A 23,781-nucleotide genomic window follows, 5' to 3' on the forward strand; every position below is an offset into this window, starting at 1 on the left:
ACACAGGGAAGCCCCCAAACAAACAAAAAAACAACAATCATATATGAAGTGAAGTGAAGTCGCTCAGCCGTGTCTGACTCTTTGCGACCCCATGGACTGTAGCCTATCAGGCTCCTCCGTCCATGGGATTTTCCAGGCAAGAGTGCTGGAGTGGACTGCCATTTCCTTCTCCAGGGGATCTTCCCTTACATGGTGTTACTGTGAGGATTAAATTAATTAACATATCTAGATCAAACTGCCAACATCCATTGGATCATAGAAAAAACAAGGGAATTCCAGAAAAACTTCTGCTTCATTGACTATGCTAAAGCCTTTGACTGTGTGGATCACAACAAACTGTGGAAAATTCTTTAAGGGATGGGAATACCAAACCACCTTACCTGCCTCATGAGAAACCTGTATGCAGGAAAAAAATTAACAGTTAGAATTGGACATGTAACAATGGACTGGTTCAAAATCATGAAAGGAGTATGTCAAGGCTGTATATAATCACCTTGCTTATTTAACTTATATGCAGAGTACATTATGCAAAATACCCGGCTGGATGAACCACAAGCTGGAATCAAGATTTCCAGGAGAAATATCAATAACCGCAGATATGCAGATGATACCACCCTAATGGCAGAAAGTGAAGAGGAACAAAAGAGCCTCTTGATGAAGGTGAAAGAGGAGAATGAAAAATTGGCTTAAAACTCAACATTTAAAAAGCTAAGAACATGACATCAGTCCTATCACTTCATGGAAAACAGATGGGGGAAAAAATGGAAACAGTGATAGACTTTATTTTTTGGTGCTCCAAAATCACTGCAGACAGTGACTGCAGCCATGAAATTAAAAGATGTTTGCTCTGTGGAAGAAAAGCTATGAAAAACCTAGATAGTGTATTAAAAAGCAGAGACATCGCTTTGCTGACAAAGCTCCATATAGTCAAAGCTATGATTTTTCCAACAGTCATGTATGAATGAGAGTTGGGCCATAAGGCTGAGTGCCAAAGAAATGTTGCTTCTGAACTGTGGTGTTGAAGAAGACTCTTGAGAGTCCCTTGGACTGCAAGGAGATCTAATCAGTCAATCCTAAAGGAAACCAGTCCTAAATATTCATTGGAAGGACTGATGCTGAAGCTGAAACTCTAATACTTTGGCCACTTGATGCGAAGAGCCAACTCACTGGAAAAGACCCTGTTGCTGGGAAAGACTGAGGGCAGGAGGAGAAGGGGGCAACAGAGGATGAGATGGTTGGATGGCATTACTGACTCAATGGACATGAATTCGAGTAAACTCTGGGAGTTGGTGATGGACAGGGAGGCCTGGCGTGCTGCAGTCCATAGGACTGCAAAGAGTCAGACGTGACTGAGCCACTGAACTAAACACTTAATAAAGGATAAGCATAATGGAATCTTCCATCACAGAGATAAAGGAACTCTTGAAGAACGCATGACAATAGTTTCTGACTATAAATAATACTAATGGAGCTGCTACTAGCTAAATACTATCTTGCAATAATACTATTTACATGTGTTCTGAAAGCAAACCAAATCAACTAATGCTATTATCCAGAGATTCAGCAAACCAAGGAACTCACCTCAACTTCTTCTGATCTGAACACAGATTTTAAAAGTCATAATGAGAAGCTATACTTTGATACAGACATGACATACGTTTCTCAACCAAATAAATCAGTTCAGTTCTGCTCAGTTGTGTCTGACTCTTTGTGACCCCATGAACTGCAGCATGCCAGGCTTCCCTGTCCATCATCAACTCCTGGAGCTTGCTCAAACTCATGTCCATTGAGTCAGTGATGCCATCCAACCATCTCATCCTCTGTTGTTCCCTTCTTCTCTCGCCTTCAATCTTTCCCAGCATCAGTGTCTTCCAATAAGTCAGCTCTTTGCGTCAGGTGGCCAAAGGATTGGAGTTTCAGCTTCAGCATCAGTCCTTCCAATGAACACCCAGGACTGGTCTCCTTTAGGATGGACTGGTTGGATCTCCTTGCAGTCCAAGGGACTCTCAAGAGTCTTCTCCAACACCACAGTTCAAAAGCACCAATTCTTTCACACTCAGCTTTCTTTATAGTCCCACTCTCACATCCACACATGATTATTGGAAAAACCATAGCTTTGATTAGATGGACCTTTGTTGGCAAAGTAATGTCTCTGCTTTTTAATATGCTGTCTAGGTTGGTCATAACTTTCCTTCCAAGGAGTAAGCGTCTTTTAATTTCATGGCTGCAGTCACCATCTGCAGTGATTTTGGAGCCCAAAAAATAAAGTCTGTCACTATCTTCATTGTTTCCCCATCTATTTGCCATGAAGTGATGGGACTGGATGCCATGATCCTAGTTTTCTGAATGTTGACTTTTAAGCCAACTTTTTCATTCTCCACTTTCACTTTCATCAAGAGGCTCTTTAGTTCCTCTTTGCTTTCTGCCATAAGGGTGGTATCATTTGCATATCTTAGTTACTCTTATTTCTCATGGCAATCTTGATTCCAGCTTGTGCTTCATTCAGCCCAGCATTTCGCATGATGTACTCTGCATATAAGTTAAATAAGCAGATTGACAGATGCACTCCTTTCCTGATTTGGAACCAGTCTGTTGTTCCATGTACAGTTGTAACTGTTGCTTCTTGACCTGCATACAGATTCCTCAGGAGGCAGGTAAGGTGGTCTGGTATTCCCATCTTTTGGAATAATTTTCCACAGTTTGTTGTGATCCACACAGTTAAAGGCTTTGGTGTAGTCAATAAAGCAGAAATAGATATTTTTCTGGAACTTTCTTGCTTTTTTGATGATCCATTGGATGTTGGCAATTTGATCTTGGGTTCCTCTGGCTTTTCTAAACCCAGCTTGAACATCCAGAAGTTCATGGTTCACGTACTGTTGAAGCCTGGCTTGGAGAATTTTGAGCATTACTTTGCTAGCGTGTGAGATGAGTGCAACTGTGCATAGTTTGAACATTCTTTAGCATTGCCTTTCTTTGGGATTAGAATGAAAACTGATGGGGTCGCAAAGAGTCGGACACAACTGAGCGACTGATCTGATCTGATCTGACCTTTTCCAGATAAATAAGTAAGAAACTATTTCAATTTCAAAAGAAGATTGAATCTATTTCCTCACAATTTTCCCAAGTTTCTTTGATGTAAGTATCATAAATAAAATTTACATTTCAAATTATAGAATTTATGAGTAAATATATTTTTTCACGTTAACCTTGTTTTTCTCATAACCAAAATGACACTTGTTCTTTATAGGAAAATTCTATATTTATACATGGAAGGATTATATTTTCAAATTATTCTATATAATTAAAAGTATAAAGAAAAGGCAAAACTTACTGGCCATTTAAATGCTTTTCTGAGAATGTAATTAAGACACAATGGGACAGTTAAGAAAAATTATCATATATAAATCTCTCAGCTAGACAGTAAGATACATGAGAGTAGAGATTGTGGCTATCATTTTTATTGCTGTGTTCCTAGCCCTTGATACAGTAGCTGGCACACATTTACATGCCATAAAGAGACCTACAGAACAAATTTTTTAAAAAATCCTTTACTTCCTTAAAATACTGCTCATCTGAATTTTTTAAAATGCTGAGCCCTCGAGGCTGCCTAGGCACACACACGCACAGTTGCATGGGGCTTCTTCATTTAATGCACTCCCACGTTCTTGAGATTCCCAGTTTTTGAACAAGGAGCCCCGTAAATTATAAGGTTGGTCCTGTCTAAGACTTTCTAGGACATTTAAGGTTATTTTATTAATAAAATGGAATGTTTTCCAATCTTTTTTTTCCACTGCACATTTATTACATAAAGAAAGAAATCTGGTTGGATAAAGTTCATACCTCCTGTCAAGGTTAATTTATTTCACTGTGTTGCAATCATGTTATGCACCTGTTTTTTACACAAGACCAGAGACTGAGCGACTTCACTTTCACTTTTCACTTTCAGGCACTGGAGAAGGAAATGGCAACCTACTCCAATGTTCTTGCCTGGAGAATCCCAGGGGCGGGGGAGCAGGCTGGGTTTATCGTGGGCTGCCGTCTATGGGGTTGTACAGAGTCAGACATGACTGAAGTGACGTAGCAGTAGTAGAGCTTATCAAAAGCAGGGGATAGGACTTTACCTTCTTTCCTTCACATTTTACACTGTAAAATGGCATATAGTATGTGACCGTAAGACTGAGTTAATGAATTAATAAATAATTATAAGTCATTAACCTCCAAACTGTAAAAACTTAGGTCTCAAGAATGGTTATGGGGAAAATATTCAAGTCCATTCTGGCGCATGAAAATATAAAGTCACTTTCTCTCACCATAACATCACCAATACTCAATGCTCAATGACACCACCCTTATGGCAAAAAACAAAGAGAAACTAAAGAGCCTCTTGATGAAAGTGAAAGAGGAGAGTGAAAAAACTGGCTTAAAACTCAACATTCAAAAAACGAAGATCATGGCATTGGGTCCCATCACTCCATGGCAAACAGATGGGGAAACAATGGAATAGTGACAGACTTTATTTTCTTGGGTTCCAAAATCACTGCAGATGGTGAGTGCAGCCATGAAATTAAAAGACGCTTGCTCCTTGGAAGAAAAGCTATAACCACCTAGACAGGATATTAAAGAGCAGGGACATTACTGTGCTGACAAAGGACTGTATAGTCAAAGCTATGTTTTTTTTTTTTTTCCAGTAGTCAGGTATGGATGTGAGAGTTGGACCATAAAGAAGACTGAGCACCGAAGAACTGATGCTTTTGAACTGTGGTGCTGGAGAAGACTCTTAAAGAGTCCCTGGGACTGCAAGGAGATCAAACCAGTCCATTCTAAAGGAAATCAGTCCTGAATATTCATTGCAAGGACTGATGCTGAAGCTATACAATACTTCCGCCACTTGATGCAAAGAACGGACTCACTGGAAAAACCTTTGATGCTGGGAAAGATAGAAGACAGGAGAAGGGGACAACAGAGGACGAGATGGTTGGATGGCATCACTGACTCAATGGACATGAGTTTGAGCCAGCTCTGAGAGTTGGTGATGGACAGGGAGTCCTGTGTGCTGCAGTCCATGGATTCGCAGAGTTGGACATGCCCGAGTGTCTAAACAACAACAACCATGCTCAAAGCCAATCCTGCAAAATACAGACCAACAAGCTCTCATGAGATTCTCTAAATATCCTTTCCATTAGAGGGCAATGTTAATGGTGGAGGGCAAGGCTATTTGTCAATAGTTTTTGTATCATATGATATGAAACTTAATTCTGACCAGCTAGCTATGTTACATATATTGTCATAACAGAGCATGTAGGCAGGTCTTGAAAACTGCCTTGACCTGACAAGAGATCGATTTTTTTGGATAATTGGTCGGTCAGTCAGTTGGTCAGTTTGCCTGTCTGTCTCTCAAAAATGTCCTTTAAAAACTCTGTTCAAAGTGTCCTATACCTGCTGAAGAAGTGACAGCAGCTGCTGTCATTGATCACACTAAGTTCACTTCAATATCAGTGTTCTGGTCATCATGTGGGAAGAAACTGAAGAGAAGAGGCCGGCAGTGTGATTGGCCAAGGGGGATTTAAACCAATGTAAATCCAGTTTCCATCAACTCCAGGAGGTTTAAACAAATGTGAGCTAGCGTGGGTAATACAGAGACTTCACATAGAATCCAAAGTTCTGGCCTCCCTTAGAAACCTAGAAGGTACAGTAACACTGAGTGGCACTTGACCGTGACCACACCTCAGTCTGCAACACTTGCCATCACTGCCCGTCCCGTGCTCAGCCCTGAGGCTGTGAGGTGCTGCCAGCTACCAGCTTGTTTGCACTTACCTGGCACACTTCAGTCATTTTTGCTGCCTGCCTGGATTCTCTAAGCTTCCAAGTTTTGGTCAGAAACTTGCTGGAAGGCTACTGTGATCGTTTGAGAGCACAGGGGCGAGGGCCTAGATTACTAAAATAGTCTTTGAAATTATCTAGTTCCCTCCGATAGATCCTACTGATGAAAATGATATCAATGAATAACACATCACTCTAAGAATGTCATCACCCTTCTCAAAAAAAGTCTCAGTGATGCCCAATCAACCACAGCCAGGGTAGCAAAGGTTTCCTGTAAAGAGCCAGACAGTCAATAGTTTAGACTTTGTGAGCCATAGGATCTCTGGGACTACTCTGTTGTAGCATGAAAGGAACCCTACAATGATGCGACTGAATGGCAGTACAATGCTGCATTCTAAGAAACGGATTTACAAAAGCTGGCTGTGAGGTGAATTTGGCCCTCAGGCAGTAGCTTGCTGCTGTTGTTTAGTCACTAAGTCGTGTCCAACTCTTCTGCGACCCCAAGGACTGATGATGTCTGTCAGGCTCCTCTGTCCCTGGAATTCTCACATCAAGAACACTGGAGTGGGCTGCCATTTCCTTCTCCAGGGATCAAACCTGCATCTCCTGCTCGGGCAGGTGGATTCTTTATCACTGAGCCACCAGGGAAGCCAGAACTACAGTATAGGATCCAGAAAATTCCTTACTCTGGCAATCAATGCTCCCCCTGTTTTAAATGTAGTTTACTGGTCTATCTTACCTTTTCAGACCCAGATCTAGTTTAATACTATCCTTGGGCAAATCACTTAACCCTTTAGAGCCTCAATTTCCTCATCTGTTAAAAGTGGAAATAGGGACTTCCTTGGAGGGCCAGTGGTCAAGACTCAGGGCTTCCACTGCAGGGGGTGCAGTTGTGATCCCTGGTTGGGAAACTAAGATCTAGCAAGCCAAAAAAAAAAAATTTTTTTAAATGGAAATAGTATCACACCTAAAGAGCACAACTGCTATGAAAACTGAAGAAACATATTACCTATGATTCCTTATCAAGCATCCTTTCCTTCCCTTCCCTTCACTCCATGTGTTCCTGTCCTGGTCAAACTTCTCACTCTTCTTTGTACCAAGGCTCTTCTCTTCCCTGCATCTTGCTCTGACTGTTCCCTCAATGACTTTTTTACTCACTTCCATGTGTTCAAATTCTTCCCATTCTTCTAGTCCCAGCTTAAGTGCCAGCGTCATGAAAGCTTCCTTCATCTCTCTTAGTCAGAAGTAATTGCTCTTTTCTCAAGCAAAGGGGCACTTTGCCCCTCTCTTAAGGCACTTAGGAACTTTTCCTCTTAGGACTGGAGAGGTGTCTTATTTCCCTTAAACTACTGGAACCGCTTGAGGACAGTCATTACGCCTCTGCATATCTGAGTGTCCTCCCTGATCCCACATTCAGCAGTGCCAGGCACCAGTCAGTTGTTAGCAAACGTCTAAGTGACAAATGACTTGCACTGACAGTTTTCACCCCCTTCCTTAAACAAGCCTGTTTAGTAAATATCCAGAAGTTGTAGAAAAATTATTTTCTGCGTTTAGCTTTGGGGGAAAAAATAACACATAAAAGCATTTAAAAATCTAGCTCCAGTAAATGTAGCTGGTTGAGTCCTATATACGGAAAAGGAAAGGATGCTCAAGGCCACCCAAATGTGCTAAATATTTATACGTATCAGATTATGTACACATTCCAGGATTCCTGAAAGTATCCACACTGCTTTGTCCCCAAGGAGATTGAGGCTCCGTGAGGTTATACAACTTTTCCCAAGTCTGGAATCTGCCTCTCTCACTTACGAGGTAAGAACTTTTTTGCATTCATTCAAAGAACTGGTTAGACAATTTCTAACCTCCCTGGCTCCACTGCTCATGGACTTATTTTTGGTCCTGGCCTAAATCTTGGTTCTATTTTTGTTTCTTGTCTAAATATTTACTCTATCACACACAGTTGCTCATGATTACTCATAGGAGAATACCTAGACTTGATTTCAAAGATTACATCTCACACCCTCAAAAAAAAAATCTGAAATATAGGGAGAAAAACAACCAACAAGTTAGAGAAAGAAAAGAACTACTTTGAATTTACAAATGCCTTAGTAAAATTGATTTTTGAAACCTTTTCTTCCTTTTTGTTATAATGTATCTCTAGAGACTTATCGAGGGCCCCAGTAAATTTCAGTTGCTGTCAAAGTTTACTGGGGAAAGATGTGAATATGAGACAGGGTGGTGACATGTGTCCTCTGACAGTCCTGCTCAGTCTTAATTCCATAGAAATAATTCACAACCTTGGATAGTTGGGGAGGGAATTCTGCTTCTACTCCTTGGTTGAGGAGGAAATTCTGCTTCCATGTAGAAAGCGCCAAGAAAATATTATTCCCATCCTAAATGAAAAGATCTGAATAAGGGACAATTTCATTCTTTTTCTTTAACCCATCAGACAGCTGGGATCATAAGGCAGTTGAGGGAACTGCATTCCAAAGAGTGATATGTCTTTCCATTCAAAGGCTCAGATTCTCCATACTACAGCCTCCTTTTCTGGAAGATCTTAAAACTGGGCATACTTTGGAGTTTCTACAGGCTAGATGTATAGAAACATCTTCATTCAGCTTCATTCCTGCAGCTGAATGAAACCAACTCAGAACCCAGACTTTTGTGAGACTGAAGAAGATGTCTTTATTCTTTTGACATCTAATTTTTCATTGGTTCACAATGTACAAGGCAGAATATACTGAAATCATCCTGAACTTTATAATAACAGATGTGCCTTCATTTTTAACCATAGGGATTGGGCATACTAGCCAACCAAGAAGTAAATGAGATACAGGAGATGGGGTAAAGTTTCAGGCTGTTTCATACTCCATGTCACTAATGGAATAACCAATGACTTAGAGGAGCATTTTCAAACTGTCTTCCAAAATACCTTAAAACTCAGCAAAGGTGCCTCAGGAAAAGAAGGAAGAGTTAAGGATTCTCTTAACCCCAGCATCTGCAAGACTGCTTCAACCAGAAAAGTTAAATTTTATTTGTTTAATATATTGAGGTTCCATGAATGTTTTCATTTGTATAAAAAAAAGCTCTTAAAAAAACAAAAAGTTGGAAAACCCTATGTATGGAACTCAGTGGAACCCACTGAATCTCCTGGGAGAAGGAGAAAAAAATGACCTTCTTGTCCAGGAGAATGAGAGCCAAGAGAAGTCTTCTTAAAGAATTGTCCAGGGATCTCTGGGAGATAAAGAGCTGATTAAGAAGACAAAGCCTCTCAGAAGAATGATTCTTCTGACAGCCATAGTCACCAGATTCCAGCTTTGGGGCTTTAATAAAATATCAAAGCTTTAAAAATCACAACACAGCCAGTTCTGCACTCTCCCCTGCTTGATACTTTCCAGAAATGTCCTAAGCCTGGAAGATCAACAGCCTCTGACAAAGACTCACAGACAGGCATTGTGGGGACAGATTCAGAGGAGCTGAAATGTGGGAAAATTAAGTGCCCATGGGAGCATCCACTTACTTCCCTGTTAATAAAGACATTACATTTCATTATGATTCATTTTCTTTGTGTTTTTGTGCTGGAAATTTTAATTGATCTTCCTGATTTCGGCCCTATTCTACTTTTCAATTTCTGTTCACTTCCTTTGCTCTTAATACCTTAGACTGGAGATGAAATGAATCCAATAGATTATACCCTAAGATTCCTTCCAATTTAATTGACTGCAATTAACATTTTCTTTGGGTCATCTGTACTTTTTCTGTTTCCTTTCTTTCCCATTACAAATAACTGTCTGAATTGTAATAAGACTGTCAGCCTATTAACCTCTGAATAACTCTTATGTATAAGCCTAGGTTCTATTTTTAATTTAAAAAGTCACATAGGCAACTCACTCGTGTCTGGACACAACTGATCTCAAATCATAGCTTAGGTTGAAATCTACACCATAAAGAGTGGGGTTAATTTCAGTACTTAAAAATGAGTAAATGTTCTGGAAAAGGCAAAACCATGGAGACAATAAAAAGATGAGTGGCTGTGGGGCAAGAAGGAGATCTGAATAGACAAAGCACAGAGGAGATTTAGCGCAGTGAAAAATACTCTGTATGATGTCAGATGTTATAATAGATTATATTACTACACAATTTGTCAAAACTCAGAAAATGGACACTACCAGTGAACCCTAAGGTAAAAACTATGGACTCTGGGTAGTTATGGTGTGTCAATATATTCCTCTTTGGTTAAAAAAAAAAAATTGTCTTTATGATGAGTGACGTTGATAATGGAGGAGGCTATGCATGTGTGGGGACAGGAGGATATATGGGAAATCTCTGTAGGAAATTCACCTCTCAGTTTTGTTGTAAACCTAGACTGCTCCAAAAGAATGAAAAAAAAAAAAAACCAGGTAGATGGCTCCCACAAATTACCATTTTGTTTTAAAGACTTATTGGTGTGATTTGTTAGAAATTCTCTAAATGATGATGAATTCATTTCAGCAAGTAGAAAACAGATAATCTGGTTATATTAGCAGGGCATACTTGTTAATAGCTCATTCAACTCTTGTAATGTTCACTATGGGACTGAGGAAGTGATGCAGGATTACAGGGGTACAGTTTTACTTATAGTGCTGCTAGCTTCAAAGAGGAAGCTCTGTTATCCATCCAGGATGGTGTGACCTAGAAACATTAATCACTGCATGACCCACACCATCTACGCATCCTCACTGATGATTTTCAAAGTCAATGGCTTTGGGAACATGGGTGGATGAAGGCAAAGAAAAGAGCAGCATTACAGGAGCACAGTTCATGAAATTGAAATGCATGTTGGTAAAAGCGTGAAATCTGACCAGCTGTAATGTAAACCTGTTTAAAGAAGACTTAATATCACTCATCACTAAAGAGGTCAAAATAGTCTAGAAAGGGAACACAGCAGGCTCTGAGTGCCAGTATGTGTAGTAATGAGCGTCTGAGTCAGTGTGCTGCCGTGAATAACACCCAGAAAGACAGGATAATAAAAGCTAAAGATCCAAACAACTGTGTCACTAGGCTCATGCTAAACTTCAAAAACATGTGAACCAGAATCTACCAAGTATGAGAGCTCTTCATTCTGGTGGCTATTCTGAAATACACAGAAGAACATGATCAGCAAAGGAACGTGAGAAAAACATTCCCTTGTCTGTGGCCTCGTAAATTCCAGCCTGGACCTCTTTGAAGGGTGGATAAGGTTTTTGTGGGATGGAAAAGGTATTGGCACCTACTGAAGATCATACTTCTAAATAAATGTCTTGCCAGTCTGGCTCCCCAAGGTGGGCTGGCCTTTTACCAGTCATTATTAGGGACACCTTCTTCTATAAGTAAAGTGTTATTATAATAAAGCGCTATTTTTATGGTTTCCCTTTAGGAGAAAAAAAACAAGAGACACTGTATAAGAAGCTGCAGAGATGAAATACCAACAGATTATTCACTCCCCTGCCATGATCTCCTTGCAGCCTTGAACTAAGTAGCGTCAGGTCAAGGAGCAAAGAATACTATTCAAAGAGACTTTGGGGAAGCCTGGGAGTGGCTTGATTGCTTAAGAAAGTTCAGTTGCACATAGTTTCTGGTACTTTAGATGGAGAAGGTTGAGGGCAATATCCTGGTATTTTCCTCATTAGGCTTTCCTGCAGCACAGATGGTGTTAACATCATAGGGGTTGTTTTTAACGTGCTTTTAGGTGTTGCTATGTCAGGTTACCCTTCTAACCACTGCCTAGTACATGAGAAGGAAAGTATGGGCACTCTGTGGGATTTCTCTACATCTTTTGACACTCCTCAAGTGTCCATAGGTACTGTCCTCAGTTCACTGAGTCAGGATATTTCTCCACACGGCGGATTGGGGCGGGGAGGAGAAGGCAAAGGTCCAGCTTGGGTTCTAAATCAGGGGCTGTAGGAACTGCCCTTATTTCTACCTGCCTTGAGAACACTCCATGAAGTGTGTTTCTGAATTCTTGATAAAACTACTACACAGAGATAATAGTTATGAAAGCCAATGAAATAGTCACTCTTTATTGTCAGTAAGCAACCAAAAATACAATATATATATATATAACTGAAGCACACTCCACCTGAAACTAACACGATATTGTAAATCAACTATACTTCAATAAAAAAAAAAAACCTACAACACAAAGATTAAACTCATCATCTCCTCAATGTAAACAGACATTTCTCCCTCACTGTAGCAGCTGATGGAAACATCATAAACTCGTCTATGTGGAATGTTTCCAAAGGGTAAGAAAATAAAACTCCAAGAAGACAGCCAGAGACAATATGAAATAATGAAAGTAAGTGAAAGTGAAGTCGCTCAGTCGTGTCCAACTCTTTGCGACCCCATGGACTGTAGCCTGCCAGGCTCCTCTGTCCACGGGATTTTCCAGGCAAGAATACTGGAGTGGGCTGCCATTTCCTTCTCCAGGGGATCTTCCCAACCCAGGGATCGAACCCGGGTCTCCCACATTGTAGGCAGACGCTTTTAGCGTCTGAGCCACCAGGGAACTAGGAACTCATATGAAATAATGGGTAGCCTCAAAATCATTTATCTCAGGCGGGCTAACAGGGCTACAGACTTGGGATAGGCACACACTCTTCTATGCTTATTCCCTCTTCAGAGTCTGACCCTTGACCTTGACTAACCCTTCTATCCCCATGGCACCCAGGCCAGTCTCACTAGCAGCCATGGTAAGACAGACCAGCCAGAAAGTAAGGCAGGTCTTAGACTTAAAAGACAGCTCCTTACACATCAGAACCACCTCTCAGTGATTCCATGATAAATTAGCCCATCACTTCCACTTCCTACATTTGACAACTTTCTCTACCTCATTCCTAAGATATTTTTCTATTTACAATGAAGGAAGTTCTCCTAGACACCGCATTTCACCAGCTACACAATCAGTCACTTGATAGCTTTTGTGGGTTATCACTAGTAGTACGCAAACACACTTTGACTTCAAATGATTAATTGCAGAACAAAGGCCGCTTCCGTTTGCAGAGTGTCTCCCCTAAGACATAAGGGAGTGGAAGTAGGGGGGTCCTGGACTTGCAATGGAATGCAATGATCAGTTAAAGCCAATCACTCTGCACTTGGTAGACGAAACACCCTGAGCCGCCTGGGCGATTTAGGTGCAGAGTGAAAGGTAACAGCATTGTGTTTCCTTGTTCAGGGAGAGGCGTCTGGGAGACAGCTTGGGAACTCAAGCCGGCCCTGGGACATAAATCTGCAAGTTTAATTGCAATGCACTGCTAGTCCTTGGAAGACATTTCCAATCCTGATAATGAAGACATGCACGTGCTTGTAGATGTCCCCTCCTCCTTTGGTTTTGAAACCTTTACCACCAACAGAGTCTCACCAAAAACTGGAACTGATCAGAGCCTGTTTGCAGGGTGACTAAAACAAAAAGGGGAGGAAGCAGGGGAGATTGGGTGGAGCAGGCAGTCTTTCTGGCGCCCCTCAAATTATACTACCCAGGCAGCCCCCCATTCCATCCATTCTCTGCCCAAGGCAGGAGCTGTCAGGAGTCCCACAGATAAGCAATTTAGAAATATTCTAGCTGAATGAAGGAGACTTACTTTGGGTTTCCATTGCTGTCTGCCAAGCTAGGGAAATAGAGTGTGGACAGATGCTCTCAAAGGTTCTTATGTGAGCTCTAAAGAGGTTTGAGGCTTGGCACAGCCATGAATCCTAAAGATCTTCACTTCCTTTTTTTTTCTTAGTTTTTTTTTTTTTTTTTTTTTTAAGACAAATTGAAAGTAATACAGTCAAGAACAGAGAAGGTGATTGTTTTACCCCGATAACTAGTCTTTCTTGTTTTGAACATGTCTATCCTCTTTAACCAAGCTATAAAGATTTTAGATACTTGAGCAAAAACAACCCATAAGGGATATGTTTGGGGAATTCTACCACCTAAGTCTAAATAAATAAGATCTCTCATCTATCAGCAGTCGACAGCAAATTTTGTAATCAATTTCAACATGCCAAACGAAAACACAATGATTGTTTATTTGTTCAACAAATATTAACTGAGCACTCACTATATATGAGGGAATAGAAGATGCCAGAGAGAGAACAAATATGTATGGAGGCATTGCTCTTGTCTTCAGTGTGTGCTAGTCACCCAGTTGTGTCCAACTCTGAGACCCCAAGGACTGTAGCCTGCCAGGCTCTTCTGTCCACGCAATTCTCCAGGCAAGAATACTGGAGTGGATTGCCATTCCCTTCTCCATTGTCTTCTAGGGCTTATGATTTATTTGAGGGGAAAATGTCTATAATAAAATGAATGGAAAAGAAATCACTAATACCCAAATTAAAGAGACAGTAGCCATCTCTTTCCTCCCTCCCAAATTTTGGAGGAAAGATAGCTCACAGAGATCAGAGAAAGCTTCATGAAGGAGGCATTACGTGATCACCAGGTTAAATTCTTTCAGAATAGGAAGCTTCAGAGCACTTAAGAAGGAATAGATATTTTAAAAGTATGTGCTTAAGTCAAGCTGATTAAGTGGTGCACGTTTATGTTAGGGGATTGGTTGAACATGGTAAGACTCCCTGGGAATATGAACTTCTTCCTCCCATCTCCAAAGCTGATCTGATAGATTTCATCAGGGGATGAAGCCAAGGCATGTACTGAAGCAACCAAACACAAACTGTATTCTTGCTCATCCTCTCTATGAGGAGCTTTCTAAAACGGCAAGTCCCTAGGGTCTACCCTCCTGGGATTCTGATTTGGTAGATCTGACAAAGCTCTCCAGGTGATTTAGAAGACCTGCCAAATTTGGAAGTGACTGATATCCAGCATTCCCATACAGGCTTCTGAATCTCTTCTACAACTTTTACAGAGGGTGGCCCTTTTGATGGCTAACCATCTTCCCAAAGTGCCCCCTAGCCCCCTCATTTTTCCTAGGAATTCACTTCCTCCTCCACACTCACTCTGCCCAGGATTCTTAATGCTCACTCAGCATCATTTTGTACTATGTTGGAAAGTCCTTTCTCTATCAATAAACAATTATCAGGCTCTGCACTGGAGACGTACCATAGAAGATATGACAAGGAATGGGCTTATATCCTAAAGGTGGAAAAAGACATGTAAAGTGCCACAATAACAAGTTGGAATGAATTAAGTGCTAAAGCATAGTAAGAAAAATATGCTATCTGAGAGCAGAGGAAGATGTAATTCCTTTATTTAGGGGAGAGATTTTGGAGGTAGCCCTTAAAGGATGACTGCTTTGATCAGCAAGAAATAACTGGGAACAATGCAGTTTAAAGAAAGTACACAATGAGAAAACAGGCAAGGATGTGCAGACGTGAGGAATAGAGTCAAGGTCCGGAGTGAGGCAGATGAGGATATGGGAAATGAGGCTGGAAAACAGGCTAAGGAAAGCTAAATATGCTCATGCTCTAAGTTGGGAGAAATATGGAATTATTGAAAGAGCTCAAGCTTTAGTTGTCACATAAGACCTAGGTTCTTATCCCCATCCTGTACCTTAGGAGTGAAACTGTGATGCTGGCAATTCATTTACTCTCTTCTCTGCTTAGCTGTACAACAGTAATACACCTTTTCAGGGCTGTTGTAAGGCTCTCAGAGTTAATACATATAAGAACCAATCATGGCTGATTTTCTTCCTTTTATTTCAGAACAGAATACGCTTAAATAGGAGTATGTTTAAGGAAACAGGTGAGAAGTCAACATTGTTTATCAGCTATACCCCAATACAAAAAGTTAAAAATATATATGTTACAGCCAAGTATAAATAAAAAGAAATAGATATGGTCTAACTTCTGTTTTAAAAAGATAACTGGATACAATATTAAGCGCCAATGAAGAGGAAACAGAAAAACTACAGGCAGAGAGACGAGTCAGAGGATGTAGCAGTAATCCAGGGAGACATAAGGTCCTGAACTAGGGCAAAGTCACTGAGAAAACAGGGTGGAAAAGAAGCCACTGAGGAGGCAAATCTGAGAAGTTTGCAATGGGTGCAAAGTGAATCTTGTAGCATTAATATGATTCCAGTTTCCAGCCTGCCACTGAACTAGTAGGAGGAGGAGAGGGAAATGAATTTGTTCCCTAACCAAAGAAAGTTAGGGAGCCTCAGAGGAGTAGGCATACTGAGGTGCAGATGAAGGCTGGGCAGCCTGTGGGAATGCTCAGTGTGAAGTAGGAGATTTGAGTCCAATTAAGAGGTTGGTTCTGGGTAGGAGGACTGGGCAAAGAGGTGATCAATGAAGTTGTGAGAATTATTGGGATTAACTAGGGACAGAGTACAAAGAAGAAAAGAGGAACTGAGATCCGAACCCAGGGGAAGATCCACAGAAGAAAAAGAGGAGCTGATGAAGGAGATGGAAGAAACGAGCATCAGTGTCAAAAGCTAGTAGTGGCAAGAAGTCAGCTGCTTGGTTCCGCAAATGGGAAAGGTGGCCAAGTCTGCCAATGGTCTCAACATTCATTTCTCCTGCTCTCCTTAGTAACAGAAATCAGGGCTTCCCCAGTGGTTCAGACAGTAAAGAATCTGCCTGCAATGTGGGAGACCAGGGTTCGATCCCTGGGTTGGGAAGATTCCCTGGAGAAGGAAATGGCTACCCACTCCAGTATTCTTGTGTGGAGAATTCCATGGACAGAGAAGCCTGGTGGGCTACAGTCCATGGGGTCACAAAGAGTCAGCCATGACTGCGTGACTAACACTCATCAGTCTTTAACTGGGCCCTGGCTCCTAGAAAAACCTGCATTACCTGGTCTCCCTTGCATAGAGCTGTGAGACTAAGTTCTGCCTAGTGAAATCTGCATACCTTTCGGGCCACACCCTTAAAGCAAAGGGTGTGCCAGCCCCTTTCCACTGACAGGAACTCAGAGCTGGTGGACATCATGTGAGCCATCTTTGGCCTTGTGAATAAGGACCACGCCTAATGATGGTGGTCACAAAAGTAAAGGAATCTGGATCCAGATTTCTAAACAATTTACACTCAGACTGTTATGCAAAAGTAAAATTTACTTTGGTCTTTGTTATGGCAGCAGAGGCTTCATCCTTACACAGAAAAGAGTGAGTGTTATGGAAAAGAAAGTGAGGAAATGAATATAAACTCTTCTTTTAAGAAGCTGGAAGGAACAGGAAATAGTTAATTTCCAGAGGAAAGAGGATCAAAAGAGGTGTTTTAGTTTTTGAGAATCAATGATCCCATAATTTTTACCATTTAAAAATCTACTATCTCCTCTCCTTATTCATGACATATTTTTAACTTTGCATAGTAGTTTTAATGTTTTAGCTTGGGAAATAAGCAGGTTTAATTCTTTGTGACTAGGATAATCACACATTCTGTTTGTAAGTGAACTCGTTGGGACATAAGCTGCTGCCGCTGCTGCTAAGACACTACGGTTGTGTCTGACTCTGAGACCCTATGGACTGTAGCCCACATTTACCGTTTCTGTATTTGTAAAGAACCGTTCACACACGTGACTTAGGAAAATTCAAAGTTATGCCAATAAACTAGGAGGTGATTATGTGTATTATTAAAGGGGTCCTTTAAAATATGAAGTTTCTTAGCAGTTGTGTATATGTGTTCAGTCACTTAGTCGTGTCTGACTCTACGACCCCATGACCCCCTGTAGCCTGCCAGGCTCCTCTGTCCATGGAATTTTCTAGGCAAGAATATTGGAGTGGGTTGCCATTTCCTTCTCCAGGGGATCTTCCCAACCCAGGGATTGAACCCGGGTCTCCTGCATTGCAGGCAGATTCTTTACCACTGCGTCACCTGGGAAGCCCCTTTATAGCAGTTAAGTGTATATAAATCATTTAACCACATAACAGAGGGCTGGGGAAAAGCAAGTTAACTTGTTAGACATTACTGTAATGATCATGATTCAATAAATAAAAATTTTAGCTTATGGAACTTTTTCCAGGAATAACTTTATCATATAAAGAGAGGAATTCTTGTGATGTCTACACTACAATCAACAGCTTCTTTGTGGGTTGAGTGATGGCCACTCCAAGTCCCCAGCTCCTGGTCCTAAAGTGACCTGAGCAGTGGGGCCCTGAGAACAGCTCTGGGATAACCCCACAACAGCTCTGAACCATCTGCTGTCAAGGGTATGGCAGTTGCATAATTAACCATAATTGCTGCAACTAGTACACTTAAAACAAAAACTCTGTTGTTATTTAGCTGAACTTAAAACACCCCAACTAACAGTCCATTCCCCCCTAGTGTAAATTATAGTTATGTATATAACAAAATGTCTTATTTGCATTTCATATAAAATTTACCAAACTCCTTATTCACTCATTACTCAGCCATTATGGGTTTTTAAATGGTACTTTCAAAGTTTGCCTTGGCTCAGGGTTGAATTATTTGTCAAGACTTTATTCCTGGAGTCATGACTCCCCTGGGACTTCTTTACCTTTTGCAAATTCATAGCTCATTTTGTGGATAGCAGTGGTTTGTGGCCTCTATGTATGCATGTGTGGGCACATGTGGGGAGCAGTCTTAACATATCCTAGAGAGTGGGAAATTTCATAAGGAAGAGTTGTATATGCCAGAGTAATTAAACAGGAAAAAAGCAAAAAAGCAGAAAGTGAGTAAAGAATAGTCAATGGAGATAGCAGCAAAAATTAAGTTACCTCCTTGCCACTACGCATATGGTTCAAATAACCCATTGATTTAATAAGTGGAAGAAATGTGTGTTACAAAAATTCATTGAATGTTTGCATGTCAAGAGACACAAATACAAAAGTGAATGAAAAAGTAAAATTGAACCAAAGCTGCTTCTGAGAATAAAAATCTTGATGAACTTTCATAAACCAGCTAATGCAATGTTGGATGCAGATAAGCAGAGGAAAATTTTGTGTGTGTGTACTTTTAATGAAAAAAATGTGGTCTTCAAGACCAACCTTAGTATTTTAGGGGAGGAGCAAAGGGTATGAGCCAAGGTAGCTGTTGACAGTTACTAAGGCCAAGAGGACAGTGGAAATTCTGCCTGTCTCCAAAGCTCTCCCCAACTCGCCACCAGACCTTGGCTTGAAATGTATTTTGGTCTAGTCCCCTATGAGCTCAGGAACAAAGGTAAGGGACATTATCTCAGAAAGAAAATGCACAGTTTCTCAGAATATTACAATGAAATAGTTTCTTGATTCATAGAGATTTCAAACGAGAAAAGATCTTAGTAAGCATTTAGTTCCTGCCTCATCCCAATATATACCTTTTACAAATGTGATATTTGGGTCCCCCAGGCAATAAGTGACTGGCCCAAGATCATAAAGCAGACTAATCGCATAAAAATGCTGGTTTTCAACTCTCTATCCAGAAGTCATTTTTTATACTATGGAATGCTGCCAGTACTCAGGAAGGGTAGCAGAGTCTGGTACATTTCACTAGAGGGTAAGTTCTAGTACTTGGGAGGCATGAGGACTGGGTGGGTCACAGACTGAGGTCCAGGGAGCGGGGCACTCTGAATTTGTGTCCAGTTTTAGAAGCTTGCCATTTTGGCCTAATAATGGCTTTCATGACAAGCAAAGTTTAATGCTGTTATAGGACTTCCCTGGTGGCTCAGACGGTCAAGTGTCTGTTTACAATGAGTGAGACCTGGGTTCAATCCCTGGGTTGGGAAGATCCCCTGGAGAAGGAAATGGCAATCCGCTCCAGTACTATTGCCTGGAAAATCCCATGGACAGAGGAGCCTGGTAGGCTACAGTCCATGGGGTCAAAAAGAGTCGGACATGACTGAGCGACTTCACTTTCATACCATCATATAGTAGCTTGCTCTTCCACCGACAGAGTAATCTACAGGTAAACCATACCCCCAGTTAAGTACTGTCTCTTCTACTAAAATACCAAATTGTGTCCTGACATCAGCTTAATAATAGGGTATATCATTCATTTGTAAGGCACAAGCATATTGAATGTTTCAATCAGTCGTCTGTGTGTTTAGACATTGTTCTGGGTCTCATGAAGAGTACTTGTTACCCTGCAATGGAGTTGCATCATTCAGTTTTGCATCAAACTAATGTGCATTCAAGGAGACCACGTTAAGCAGAATAAGAAGCAAATATTGTCTGTCACCTAAAATCGACTTCAAGTGGCTTAAAGTCGTTTTCAAAATTTCCATTTCGAGTCGGGGTGGGGGTTGGGGGGAAAAAAAAAAAATTTCCATTTCATTTGGAAGTGACTTTGTCCCTTTGAAAACACTATTATTGATCCTTAGGTTTTCCCAATGATTTTGGGGATTTTAGTTGGCCTTCAAACACATCTGAAAATGAAGCAGGATGAAGTTATTGGATCCCAAATTATAGTTTTTTCCCCTAATAATTACAAGCTATTAAGTTTTCATTTGGTTACGAACTTAATTTTTGAGGATGTTTTCATATTATGTTATGCTGAAAGTGAAAGTATTAGTTTCTCAGTCATATCCGACTCTTTGTGACCCCATGAACTGTAGCCTGCCAGGCTTCTCTGTCCATGGGATTCTCTGGGCAAGAATATTGGAGTGGGTTGCCATTTCCTTCTCCAGGGGATCTCCCTGACTCAGGGATTGAACCTGGGTCTCCTGCATTGTAGGCAGAATCTTTTACTGTCTAAGCCACCAGGGAAGCCCCCTGACATTTAGTGTTGTTAGGATTTATTGGATTTCTGGGAAAAGTACTACAAAAATGATAACATCAAACATCATTAAATATAATACTAGAGCAATCATATTGTTTCCCATCATTAAAGCAGGCATATTATTTCTCATTTGATTATAATAGAAGAATTTGAGTTAGTTCTCTTATTTCACCATAATGAATGTGATGTCAATAGTTTGAAAGCTAAAACCCTTAGCAGATATAGAGAACAATTGAAAAATCCCTCATTTCCTGAGAAAACCCCAGATTATTACCAAGTTTGTTTTAAACTGGATGAGCAATAATACATATAATGTGCTAAGGTTTCTTAACAAAATGATTTTTGTAAACAAGCTGATTCCACAAATATTTTATGAGCCACCATTAACTTTCAGAGATGTTTTAGGTTGGAAACCTTGGTGATCCATCTCACAAAGCACGGCTGGAATGAAGAAACTCCTGAAACTGCTAAATGAGATCTGAAAAGGGTCCCGGGAAGTCATGACCCTTTAAAGGTGTTGGTTTACAGAGTGTGAAGTGGGCAATTCACCAGCTATACCCAGGAAGCAGCACAGCAAGTGCCCATCACTAGGAGGACAGGTCATTCTGAAGGGCAGTTGGAACCACCACAGGCTCAGAGTGAGTGTGGTCTAACTTCTGTGATAGGGAAAAACTCCATTTGGAACATGGTTCAGTATTTCAATAGTAGTTTATTCAAATGAAAAGCGATTCATTACCCTCTCTGCTGGTTTTCTGGGACTATTTTCAGGGCTCCAACGAAAAGGATAAATTCACTAAGGGCTATGATTAAAATCTAAGATGTAAAATCTCAAGCAAAGGCATGACATTCAGGGCCCGCTAAGGAATTCCCTGGCCTTCGGGTGTGGACATGGAAAGCTGACTGGCCTGCTGCTACCTCCTTAGAGACAGAAGAACTTGCCTCTGTCACTTTTCTCTGAGGCTCACAAAACACAGAATGCATTCCACAGAAGCTTATTTTAGCTTAAAGGGCTAAATAAGAGATTGCAGGATGAGAATGATGGGTTGGATGTCAAGATTTTTAGGATTTTTTTCATGCTGTTATCAACAATCTATTTGCTTAACAATGTCACTTAACTTTTTTCTGCTTTCACTCTATAATGGATATACTCGGTTTAATTCCCATGTTCCAAAAGAGGTATGGTGGGAAGAAGATATGTTGATACATTTTTAAAGCTCTGTGACTTCCTTAGAAAGCAAACATATTAAAAAATTCCTGGAGAAAATATTTATAGATTTAGTAGAACTGAGTCAAGAAATCTCTAAATTATGAGTCCTTTGAGGTAGCTTTATAAGGTAAAGTATATTAGTGTACTGTGTGTGTGTGTCTGTATGTGTATAGATATTTTATATATACCTTTTCTCTGATTCCAAAGTAAAGAACAAAAGTACTGAAATTCGGACTTTAGGGTCTCAATGTTTAGTGAGATATAGATGCTACAATTAAGCCACTTCCCTTCATTTGTTGAATTTTTGTCTCCAACTTCACTTTGAATGACACTCTCATACATCTGTTCTGCAGGAGTAGTAGCAAGACCTGTTTGAAGTTTAAATCCATGACACCCTTTGTAGAACAGTGGCAACCTGATCAAAACACTGATCAAGCAGAAATGCCTTTTTTTCCCCTGATCAACAGGGCCAAATGCAGTCTTTCTCTAAGGAGAACGAACACACACACCCTCCCTATATTCAGTGCTGAGGTTTTCCTCCTACCCCCAACTAATAAAATCAGGAGGCTGCAATGAGGCGAGCGGCACGCAGTTTGATGTCCTCAGCAGGATGCGGGGAGTCAGAAGTGGCGCTGTAAATCCAGAGCGGGGCTTCCACACCGTGTTAAGTGTGGCCCGACTCTCAGAGACTTCCCTTTGATGCAAGTTCAGTATATTAATGGGAAAAGCATTCACTTTTATTTGTCTGTACTGTCTGCGACAGCAAGGCTGCCTCATTTAGCTTGGGCCGACATGAAAATACACAGAGAAGCAATCTGTTGCAAATTAGCACAGCTCCCCTTTCATTTACTAGCTAGTAATTGGAAGGGGTTAAGAAAGTGTAACTTATCAGATCACGTGAGAGTATCTGCCTGTGTGGACAGCAAGCCCTCCCACCCCCACATTTCCTTATAAACTCTCAATAATCCTTCTCTGACGTTCACTTGATCAGAAAGGCAATACTGACACGGGTGAGATGTACACGCTTCGTTAGGGTTGAGAAGGTGGTTTCCTAGACTCCCAGCGTTAATCAGTCTATTAGAACCTTACCTTTCTTTAGATATGTTTTTACTCTCCCGTTTCCAGATAGTCTTGAAGTCACTGCAGAACTCGTACCACACCATAAACACGTAGTTGGGTGTGATCTCCTTCTCACCAGACTTTGGCTTCATCCCAAAATATCCTACTGTTGTTTCAAAACTGCAAATGTAGAGGAATAACAAACTGTGAGGTGGAGGGTGAGAAGCTGTCAATGCCAAAACCCATTAGGAGAGAAGACACTCAGAACTCCTCGCCGCCCCCGCTACCCACACGCCTTTTCTAGCTCAGAAGCCCAGGCCTAGCGGTCACGGTGGCTTATGCTAAGCCTAAGTATTGAAGCCAATTTTCTAAGAAATTCAACATGATTGGGAATACTCTTGGACACATCTTATCTGCATAAAATCAGCATGAATAGTTTCAGGGTGTACATAGGTAAAAACTTGGGGTTTGTTCTTCATCTCAAATCCATGTCATTTACCCACTCTTTGGGTTATGCTGAAGGATTACATGGAACACTGACGCCATGTTGGTTCTGTACTACTACCAGTGGACATGAGAGAGCTTGCAGGGAATTCTCAATCTGCTGAGTGCTTCATGGACGATAAAGAGCCTGTTTTATCCTTATTCTGGCATCTGCTGGCTTTGTAGTCTTGGGTCAATCATTCAACACTTGACTGTCAATTTTCTCAAGGGTAAAATAAGAGACATAGACTATATGATCTTTAAGAAGGCTACACTTTAAAGCTTATCATGATATAAGAATACAAACCACCAATGTACAAAAATACATATAATTGAGGATGTAGCAAGGATTGGAGGAAAAACCATTTTTGGTCTTAAAAATAATCTCTAATCTGGGTTGGAAAAGAACCCAGGTTTTATAAGGGTGATTCCCAGATATCACTAAGAAACTCCTGACCAACCCCATGGAGGCTTGTTCCCAGATGACTACCCAGGCCCCCCAAGCAGCCCTTCTTGGAGCCACCAGCTTTGCAGCAATTTATAGCTCTGCACTCAATCCTTCCCCCCACCCACTCCAAGCCCCACAAGCTCATTTGCCATGAGCAAGA

At 40.9% G+C, this 23,781-nt stretch overlaps 1 protein-coding gene across 23 annotated transcripts in view; it reads right to left on the reverse strand.

The window, feature by feature from the left end:
* The window catches only part of FMN1 (formin 1), a 497,211-nt gene that overhangs the window by 8,571 nt on the left and 464,859 nt on the right, over positions 1-23,781 (reverse strand). For all 23 annotated transcript variants that reach the window (XR_015135041.1, XM_086322043.1, XM_086322036.1 and 20 more), the window contains one exon: positions 22,721-22,870. Coding sequence is in view for 22 of the 23 variants with exons in the window: in XM_086322043.1 (XP_086178169.1) it covers positions 22,721-22,870 (150 nt within the window). In the remaining variant the exon portion in view is untranslated. The remainder of the gene's footprint in view (positions 1-22,720; positions 22,871-23,781) is intronic.

Source organism: Bos grunniens, chromosome 10, assembly GCF_055505025.1.
Source record: "Bos grunniens cultivar Pamir isolate PY7600 chromosome 10, Bosgru_T2T1.0, whole genome shotgun sequence".
Classification (NCBI taxonomy): Eukaryota; Metazoa; Chordata; class Mammalia; order Artiodactyla; family Bovidae; genus Bos; species Bos grunniens.